This window comes from Octopus bimaculoides, chromosome 18, assembly GCF_046866305.1.
Source record: "Octopus bimaculoides isolate indiv1 chromosome 18, ASM4686630v1, whole genome shotgun sequence".
In the NCBI taxonomy this organism is placed as follows: Eukaryota; Metazoa; Mollusca; class Cephalopoda; order Octopoda; family Octopodidae; genus Octopus; species Octopus bimaculoides.
The window spans coordinates 18,945,078-18,956,256 of NC_142945.1; the positions used below are offsets into that span (position 1 = coordinate 18,945,078).

General features: G+C 36.4%; 1 protein-coding gene across 1 annotated transcript in view; it reads left to right on the top strand.

Moving 5' to 3' along the window:
- The window catches only part of LOC106869614 (nucleolar complex protein 3 homolog), a 36,521-nt gene extending 27,704 nt beyond the window's left edge, over positions 1-8,817 (top strand). Inside the window, exons 16-20 of the mRNA XM_014915422.3 lie at positions 280-350; positions 986-1,096; positions 1,756-1,884; positions 4,638-4,735; positions 8,728-8,817. Of these exons, the coding sequence (XP_014770908.3) occupies positions 280-350; positions 986-1,096; positions 1,756-1,884; positions 4,638-4,735; positions 8,728-8,803 (485 nt within the window). The 3' untranslated portion in view covers positions 8,804-8,817. The remainder of the gene's footprint in view (positions 1-279; positions 351-985; positions 1,097-1,755; positions 1,885-4,637; positions 4,736-8,727) is intronic.
- The last annotated feature ends 2,362 nt before the right edge of the window (positions 8,818-11,179 follow it).

Genomic DNA, 11,179 nt, shown 5'->3' on the forward strand with positions numbered 1-11,179 from the left:
TGTTCTATATTTAAGATTAGATTGTCAAACACGTCTTCTTTTGAAGTTGTAGGATGTAATTTTTAGATTTTGGTTGTTATTTGTAACGGATCAAGCCACCTTTTAGAAGCTCTCTCATCTCATGTTAAATGTGGGTGATTCTTAAGATGAAATTTTTTAGCCCCTCTGTGATTGTAGATTGGATTTCATTGGTTTATATTACTCTAATTTTTCTGAGAAACTTTAACCTGTCGACTGCCATAAGTAAAAAATATTAAGACATTTCCTTTTGTTTTCCAGGCGAGTCTAGTGAATACATGATTCTTCTTTTGAACACATTAGAAGAAACTATTTTCAAGCGTAAAAAACAGGTGAATTTATTGTTTCTTCTTGTTCATTGCTACTGAAGTAAATTTTGTTTAAAAGTGAGTTGCAGATAAAAGTCAAACCTGTATTTTCTGAATAGCACTTGATAATTTTGCTACAATCTTTCTAAAAAGCTGCAGCAATGCCCCTCTGATCCCACATCCTCTGCTGACCATTACACTATGTCAAAATGACAAAAAAAAAGAAAGCAAAAAACTGTTAAGATCTACTAAATTTTGATAGTCTAATCTATTAGTTTGTTGTTTATTTATAACAAAAAAAGTAAAAGCAAAGAATAAAAGATTATTACATTATTGTGCTTTTCTTAATGAAATTGATGGGGAAAAATTTTGCATCTTGATACCAAGTAATATTTGTACCTTTGATTTTGATTTTGGTGTTAAAAGGGTGTATTGTACAAATGTATTATAGTTGAATGCAAATGAATTGTACTTGAAATGTATTGAAAAGAAGTCTACCTTTTACATGAGATATTCTATCACCTTCTTGTCAATTTCTTTCATAATCCATGCCAACATAGATTAGACAAATAAGTTAATGAGAAAAAGGACCATACCATTTTATTTCTATGTTTTAATTAGCCACATACCTGAATTTTGTATTTTGTTTTCTACTTCAGATTACCAAACATCGTGTGTTGGCCTTCATGAAGCGTCTCTCGACTCTTGCATTGCAGACCTTACCAGAAGCTTCTATAGCTCTCCTTGGTGTTGTCCGCAGTCTTATACATGTAAGTCTTGTGAGAGTTTAATTATTTAGTGCCATTGTGATGCTAAATATTCATTCTTCAATTAATCCATTGCTTTATTTTTAGAACTTTATGTCTATTAATGCCCTTCGGGTCTTCTTTTGCCAAAACAGTCACACAAGTGTGGTGCAGGCTTCTGCCTGGCCAGCTCTTGTGAAACCGTCCCATCCGTGCTAGCATGGAAGGCAGACATTGATGATGATGATGTCTTGATCATGAACGGCTTTGGCATTAGATTTAAGATCTTGATTTGACTATAGGCTGCATGTGGCAGCTACTGAACACCACTCTATACAACATGAAATTCATCTCTCAGTGGCATCTACCACCACAAGAACATTTATCAGGGATTTAACAACTGTGACAACTCATTGCTGGTCTTTGAATTTGATGCCATTAAGCTTTTAGTTTAGTGTTCTACTATTGAACCACTTTCCTACAAAGAAATCAACAGATCAAATAAAACAGAAATAGGTAAATTGTCTTCCAATGTTGACTGAGATTCATTAATAAACAAGTGGACAAGCCTTAATATTGTCCAGCATATATTGTATACTAAATATTTTCTTTTTCATCAAATCATCTGAACCCCTGTAACATTTTAATGTGTTTTTGTTTTTTACCATATTTTATTTTGATAGTCTTTTCCATATACTGATGTAATGTTTGAAAATGAACAATCTGGTAGCGGACAGTTCATGCCAGAAGTCGATGACCCAGAGTATTGTCATGCACATAATTCTTCTTTGTGGGAGCTGGCAATTTTACAGGTAAAAACATCTCAGGTGTTTGTTATTAACTTATAAACTGTAGAATAAATAACAGTTTAGGCAGACATGGCTGCATGCTGAAGAAGTTCACTTCCTAACCATGTGGTTTCAAGTTTAGTCCCACTGCATGGCACCTTGGGCTAATGTCTTCTACAATAGCCCTACACCAACCAAGGCCTTGTGGGTGGAATCGATTAATGGGAAGTGAAAGTTTCCGAGTGTGTGTGTGCATGTGTTTGTATCACTTTGTCTTGACATCGCATGATTGTTGTAAATGAGGGTCACTGTCATACAAGCAGTGTTCCTTTTTTTCAGTTTTCTGTAAAGATATGTTCATTTTCATCAATCCTTGGACATTACTGTCTTGAGTCCTAGGACTCATAGGGGCCAATTACTCAGTCCCCACGGCATATAAATGACTGAAAACAGGACACCAATCTAATGCAGTAAATCTCATTTATTGCGAAGTGGGCTGGAGTAACATGAAATGAAGTGTTTTGCTCAAGAATACAATATACCACACCACACAGTCAGGCTTTCAAACCCACAATCTTGTGATCATAAGTGCAGTACCCTAACCACCAGGCTGCCACATGCTTTCACTTGAAGAAATATTAACCTTGCTTGGAAACAGGTGTTAGGGACAGGAAGAGTATCCTGTATATAAAACTCCCTTGATGAATTCTGTCTGAACCATGGAAGCATGGAAGAATGGATGTTGAAATGATGATTTAGAAGTGTTTGCATTGAATGCTGACACAAAGGAACTCAAACTAAGTATAGACTCTTCATCACTGAGTCATTGGTGTTACAAGGGCAGCTATGTACTGTAAAAAGATTCTGCTTCAGTAACTTTCAAAAATATTTTTATTGTTTCTCAGCCATTTTGCTTTAGTTGTCTGAATGGTAGAGCTTTCAGAAGAGAAAAAAAAACCCATTCCACACGGCAATACAATCAGCAGTCTACTGCTATCTAACCCATAGTAACATGAAAAGACATGCAGCCTGTTGTAATTGTCTTCTGATGATTGAAATTGATTCAGATGTTGTTTAGTCTCAGGGCAGCCCTGATTGTAGAAGACTTATGATCAAAAGACATTCCAACCATGTTCATCCTGTCTTTTGTTCAGACTCAATATCCATAGAGCTATATTATCTGTGCCCTTTTTAAAGGCAGTTGGATGTATTATTAGGAAAGTTTGTCTGCTGTTTCTAGTAGGTCAGGTGACTAAATATACTTGCTTATTGCTTGACACAGACCATCATCAGCTGATGGTCTGACTTTGTAATTTAATGTAATCTTCCTTCCTTCCTTCCTTCCTTTCTCTCTTTCTTTCTTTCTTTCTTTGGCTCCAGTGATGGCCGTCTTGTCCTTCAATTGTAGACTTTAATGGCTACTACTGCTTGAAGTGCATCAGCACAAGTAACTGGAGAATTTTAACAGCTGCTTCCTGTGCTACATCTACCATGTGCCCTCAATCGCTTGAAAACCACAGAAGCGACAATATTTCATCATCACAGAAGCACTTGATACCCTGACTGCTGCAGTGGCAATCCTTATTCTTGAGATCCAAGACAGTTATTCATATTGTAGGATACAATACATGCACAATGAAGCTTTAAGGGAATTTCTTGGTATCACTCTCTTTGTTATGGGGAAGATAAATCCTGTGGAAATGGTGACTCAGAACAACTAGTAATTCTTTCAAGCTACAAGAAATGCAATTTATCTGAAACCACATTAACCTATTAGCATTTAAACCTGGCTGTCAAACAGTGGATAACACTCATAATTAACTTAACTGTATTCAACCTACTTTGGCTGGTAAAAGCCATATTCACAATGTGCATCACTGATTCCTGTGCTGTGTCAAGAAATTTCATCCAAATTCAATCAAAAAATATATTTTTGTACTAGGGCTAACTGCATTTTATTCTATCTATTTTGTGTTCAAACCAACCAAATCTGGCCTCTTACACTTACCCTACATTGTCATTGTAAAAATAAACAATCACTTCATCGAAATCTGGAAACTATGAGATAATGCATGATAAATTCAAAACAATCTGAATAAATAAGCATTACTTTTGACAGAGTCTGAATGCTAAAAGGTTAAAGTTGGTTGCAACAGGACAGCCTGTTCTCTCAAAGTGTTCTGCTCTAGACTTTGTCTTCCTATACTAACCCATAAGTCAGCAGAGGAGTGCAAGTAGGTCACACACACCCCACTTTCCCACCACTTCTAAGGTCCCCTGCCAACCTTTCTCTGAGATGTTCTGGCAAGAACTAAGAGTCCATCACACCCAAAGGGATCATGATGTCTGCTTCTTCACCATATCAATGATTTCTGTCCTTATGTGCTGCTACTGTCAGATATTCACTGACCCTATATGTTCATCTGTACTTTTGACATGCATTATTTTTTTTGTTCTGCTGGGTTTCAGGCACCCCTGCTAACCAGCCATATAACAGGATATACTGGATCTCTCTCTTTCTCTGTCTGTCCAGCTTTCTCTCTCTCACACACACACACATTCTCTCACGCACATTCTCTCTCTCTCTCTCTCACACACACACACACATTCTCTCTCTCTCTCTCTGCTGTTACGAATTGGTATTTGAGGTTATCTAACACAAGTGCTACTTCCATGCTATTTTCATTATGTCACTGGCGTGGTTTTGATATTTTTTTAATTACTTTCTTATTGTTAAACCTTTATAGACTGACATATATATATATCTTGGTTTTCAGAAACATGTTTGTCCAGATGTTGTCAAGTTTACCAACTATGTGGCTCACCAAGCACCCTTGACGGGTAAAGGTCAACTACCAGCACATCTTTCAAAACTGTTAGTACAACTGCTCACTTACGTTCTTATCATTTCTATACAATATAAATACCATTCTTTTATTTGTTTCATTCATTTGACTGCGGCCGTGCTGGAGCATTGCCTTGAAGGATTTTATTCAAGCAAATCAACCCCAGAACTTATTTTTTAAGCCTAGTACTTATCATACCAGTCTCTTTTGCCGAACTGTAAAGTTATGGGGATGCAAACACACCAACACCACTACCACCATTACAACAAACTGTGATGGTGGTAGTGGTGGTGGGACAAATACACACACACACACACACACACACAAATATACAAATATATATATATACATATATATATATGTGTGGTAAAAAGTTTGCTTCCCAAACACATTGTTTTGAGTTCTATACTACTGCATAGCACCTTAGGCAAACGTTTTCTAATATAGGGCCCAAACCAACCAAGCCATGTGAATAGATTTGGTAGACAACAACTGAAAGAAGTCTGCTACATATATATATATATATATATATGTGTGTGTGTGTGTGTGTATGCATGTTTGTATGTATATATATATATATATATATATATATATATATATATATATATATATATATATATGTGTGTGTGTGTGTGTGTGCATGTATTTGTGTGTCTTACTGTCTCCTTGCCTTAGCATTATTTAATTGTTGTAAATGAATGTTTATTATATAAATGGTGTCCTTTATTACCTATCATTCCTGAAAACATGTCTTATCAAGAAGAAATGTTACCTTACTTGGAAGCAGGTGTGGGTTGGTGACAGGAAGGACACCCAGCTGTAGAAAATTCACTTCAACAGATTCCCTCCAACCCATGCAAGCATGGGGGGAAAAAAGATTAAAAAAAAAAGACATTAAAACAATGATGAGGGTGAATATTTTAATAGGGGCAGTTTGAGCTGGGTTGATATTAAAAGGATAATTCACATGGTTTACACATGTTACAGTAGAAAATACCTGGACTACTCTTTCACTGCAGTTGGTGAAATGAAGGGCATCCTCATCATTTAATGTCTGTTTTCCATGCTGGCATGGGTTGGATGGTTTGATAAGAGCTGGCTAGACAGTGGACTGCACCAGGCATGGTCTTTAATGGCTGGATGTGTTTTTGGATGGTCTTCAATGGCTGGATGTGTTTTTGGATGGTCTTCAATGGCTGGATGTGTTTTTAATGTGGCACCACAGAATCCAAAGCAAACATATATAATCAGAAATGCCCAAATGTATAAAACAGAACCACTACAAAATGCATTGTTGCTGTGAGCATTAAAGGGTATGTATAAGGTTGGTTGGTGTACAGTAAATCAATCTCACTCATGTTAGTATAAAAAGGAAAAAATGAAAAAGATGTAAAACCAGATGGTGTTTATGATTGATTATATATGGATGTATGTGTGTACACACACATATATATATATATATATATATATATATATATATATATATATACACACACACAAACACAGATAAATATATATTGTGTATATTTTGTATTGATTTTAAGCAATGTTTTAAAACCAGATCCATTTCTTGCAATGAAATAAGATTTATGCATAATTATTTTATTCCTTTTTGTCTTTTATTTTTACTTTTTTTTTTTTTTGTCATGTGACCACGTTATTTTTTTATTTATGACTGAGGTATGCTAATGGGGTAGACTGGGTGTTATCTGGCGTATTTCAACACACTGAAATGAGCTTGTGAAATAGTTAACAAATCAAGTGTTTTTTCCCCAGTTGGTATTTTCTTCTTTTGTGAGAATGGATTGAAATTTAAGATTTCTTTCTTCAGTTCTTTTGGAGTTTTGACACTGAAAATATTTTCACATAGTTATCGGCTGGTATTTTTCTACATTGTATATCTTTACATTCAGCTGTCTTTTAAGTAGAACAGCTAAACTTGCTGAAATTTATATGAATTTCTTCATTTATTTCTTTTAGTTGCCATTGTTGCTTTTATAGGTGTGAACCGCTCGTTAAACTGAGAATAAAGAATAGTCAAAATATCATGATATTTATGACACCACAGACAAAAATATGGTTTAAAAAAAAGGTCAAACTGCCAAAGCTGTCAAAACATTTAATTGGTTTATTTATTTATGTATTTTTTTTCTTAATCACAATTTGTGAACAGCAACAATGTTGGTTACAGGTTTCCACTAAGCCACTAGTTCACTATACCTCTGAAGGCAAAAGCTGTACGAGGGTAACTTAGCACAGAATAAATATTGCAAGGGAACTGGTTTGAAAAACACAACTTTTGTTTTTTTTCGGTCTCCCATCTTTCATCTGTGTAAATTAGTGAACAATAGAAATACACCCCCCCCCCCCGCACACACACATCAGTAAGAGGTTTTAGTTTCCTTTACCAAATCTCAGTCTTAATCCTTTAGCATTCAGGTCACTCTGTCAAATGTAATGCTTATGTATTAGCATTGTTTTGAACTAATTATGCATTATCTTGTAGCTTTGAGATTTTGATGATGTGATTTATTTTTGGGATAACATTGTTGGGTAGGTGTGAGAAGCCAGATCTTACCGTTTTGAACATAAAACAAGTACAGTGTAATAGAAATCTCTTGCTCAAAATGCCATGCGGTGGAATCTAATCTCGATCTATGTGGTTTGACATTGAAGTCCTTAATCTCACATTCATACCTACATGTAAGAATTTATTGATTCTCGCTTGTAGACATCGAGTTGTGGTTAAGAACTTCATTGTAATCAATAGTAATGTACTGTTGTTTACAGTATACTGCTGGTATTTTGTTTACTTACATTTCTTTTTTTCCTTAGTTTAGTTCTGATGAAATGACAATGATATAAATTGAAGGCTGTATGGTGAAGAAGTTTGCTCTGCAAACATGTGGTTCTAGATTGAGTCCTACTGCATGCTACTTCTACCATCACCTCAGGTTGTACAATGTCTTGAAGTTGAAATATGGTCAACAGAAACTATTTGGAAACCATGTGTTCGTTTAGTGGTCAGCATGTGGTTTACAACAGACAAAGTTTAGTTGCCATAGGTGATCTTACGACATTTTTCTGTCTTCAATGTATAAATCAAACACAATACCATATCTTGATACTTTGGGACTGAATGCCCCGTTAACAGATTACTGATATGAATAATTCTAACTTGTTAGGTCAAGACTTCTAATTTAGATGGTTGAAACTGTCTGGTCACTTTGGTTGAGTGGTTAGCACAGTTAAGGCTTGATTTTTGTGGGCCATCTTACAACTAATTTCTGTCTTACACACATATGCATATATATGTGTGTATACATATGTATGAAGCCTCATCATCATCATTTTAACGTCCACTTTTCCATGCTTGCATGGGCCAGACAGAACTTGTTGAGGCAGATTGTCTATAGCTGGGTGCCCTTCTTGTTACCAATGGTATGCATGTATATATATATATATATATATATATATATATATATCTTTTGCTAATGTGTATCGGTGAGAAAATTTTTAAACTGGTATTTTTTTAATAAAAATACTTTGTGTAGTATTTGTTCTTCTCAGGTTGTACAGTTTGGACCAATGGTCGTCCAAGTGGAAACCTGTAACCAATAATGCTATTGCTTACAGAATGCATGGCATAAAATAATTCTTCAAATATGCTGATTTGCCAATTTACCTTCAAACATGAATATAATTTTCAGCTGTAGCCGAAAATTATATTCTCTCACTAAGTTTTAAACCTTTAGCATTCAGACTATTCTGACAAGTGTAATGCTTATTTATTCACATTAGTTTGAATTCATTATGCATTTTCACATAGCTTTGAGATTTCGATGATGTAATTGTTTATTTTTAAAATGGCATTCTAAGGTAGGTGTGAGAGGCAGGATCTCACCAGTTTCAGCACAAAACAGGTAGAATATTTGGGCCTGATATGGCAAGTTTAAATGCTAAAGAGTTAATGTTTCTTGACATGTACTAACTATATTGCTATTTTATTTCTATTTTACAGGTCAGCAGTGGATTTATATGAAAAGTATCATGAAGAGAGTATAACTAAATTTGCAAATTCTAAGTTAAATAAATAATTTTGATACAAAAATGTTTGTATATTTTGATGGAGGCGCAATGGCCCAGTGGTTAGGGCAGCGGACTTGCGGTCATAGGATTGCAGTTTCAATTCCCAGACTGGGCGTTGTTAGTGTTTATTGAGTGAAAACACCAAAAGCTCCACGAGGCTCCGGCAGGGGATGGTGGCGAACTCTGCTGTACTCTTTCACCACAACTTTCTCTCACTCTTACTTCCTGTTTCTGTTGTACCTGTATTTCAAAGGGCCAGCCTTGTCACACTCTGTGTCACGCTTGATCTCCCCGAGAACTACATTAAGGGTACACGTGTCTGTGGAGTGCTCAGCCACTTGCATGTTAATTTCACGAGCAGGCTGTTCCATTGATCGGATCAACTGGAACCCTCGACGTCGTAAGTGATGGAGTGCCAACACATATTTTGATATTTCTTAAAAACCATCTTGACCAGTAGAGTAGTGGAACTGGGGACTGTGAGATAATATAACCTTTCTTGGAAACAGGTATGGGTTAGCAACAGGAAGGGAAACTGGTTTACAGAAAATCTACTTCAACAAATCCCATCTGACATATGCACAGCATGGAAAAGTAGACATTAAATGATGATGATGGTTGTGTGTGTGTGTGTGTGTGTGTGTCTGAGCAAGAAGAGAGAGGCATATGTGGTTAGGTAGTTTGCTTTCCAACCATGTGGTTTCAGGTTCAGTCCCAGTGTGTGGCACCTGGATAAATATCTTCTACTATAGCTCCAGGCTAACCAAATGTTAGTGCGTGGATTTGGTAGACAGAAACTGAAAGGCCATGAGCTGGCAGAAACGATAGCACGCCGGGCGAAATGCTTAGCGGTATTTCGTCTGCCGTTACGTTCTGGGTTCAAATTCCGCCGCGGTTGACTTTGCCTTTCATCCTTTCGGGGTCGATAAATTAAGTATCAGTTACGTACTGGGGTCGATGAATCGACTTAATACCTTTGTCTGTCCTTGTTTGTCCCCTCTGTGTGTAGCCCCTTATGGGCAGTAAAGAAATAAGAAACTGAAAGGCCATCATATGTGTGTGTGTGTGTGAGAGAGAGAGAGAGAGAGAGCAAACTTTTAATCACTCATACAAGTAGGCTTACATTATCATCATAGTTCTTTATATATACCCTCTAAATTAGAAATTTACATATTTTTAAAGAGATTTACATATTTTTAAAGAGATTTACATATTTTCAAAGTCACTTTTAGCTTTCTATATCATCTCTAGTATCCCCTACTCTTACAGTTTTGTATTCCCCATGACTTTTTTTCTTTTATTTTGAGACCTTCAAGATTAATGCACGGCTTAGTGGTTAGGTTGTTGCATTCACAATCACAAGATTGTAGTTTCAATTTCTAAATTGGGCAGTGCATTATGTCCTTAAGCAAAACACTTCATTTCACATTGCTCCAGCCCACTCAGTTGTAAATAAGTATCCCTGCGACTGACTATCATCCTGTTCGAGGGGAATGTTGTGACCTTGGTCGCTTATACTGGGTAACCATCCCTGTGAGTCCTAGGGCTTGAATCAATGATGTTCAGGTATTTATGATGAGGAGGATGAAGACTGATTGGAGAAAGATGCCCTAAAACCACAACTGCTGTGAATGCTTGCAAGAGAGTGGGATCTTCCAAAGTCTCTTGGGAGCCAGGTGATGGTATTAAATTGATGATTAAGTCTACCACCCAAGTTGGCCACAGTGGGATTTGAACTCAGAATGCAAAGAGCTGAATAGATTGTGTAAAGTCTTGTGTTTGGTATGACTGAATCTAGCAATTCATCACCCTTAACTGGTACTTTATTGATCCTGGAAGGAGGGTACCTGTGGAAGAGTAAGCCCAGGGAGATATGGGCCAAAATGGTGAGAAAGAATCTTTGGACACTGGGCCACAGTGAAGAAATGCCAAGGGACCAGGAAATGTGATTTGCTGTACTTGTTAAGACGTGTCAAACTAAATAAAATTGCTGTCTTCCACATATACAGGCTTGTTCTTTCAGGTGCTGATGCCACTTAAAAAGCAGCCAACACACTCTGTTAAGCGGTTAGCGTTAAGAAGGGCATCCAGCCGTAGAAACCATACACTTGGAGTCTGACCAGCTCCATGTCAAACAGTCCATCCCATGCCAGCATGGAAAGTGGACATTATGATGAAGGATGAAAAGTAAAGTTGATCTCAGCAGGAATTGAGTTCAGAATGCCAAGAACTGGAATAAATACTGCAAGGCAATTTGTTTGATACTGTACCAATACAATTCCATAGATTGGTGGTTATCAACTGGGGTCCATATAAGATTTTGTTGACATTTATCTGCAATAAATTGGTTATACTTCTACAATACACAAAATATTTTAATCATA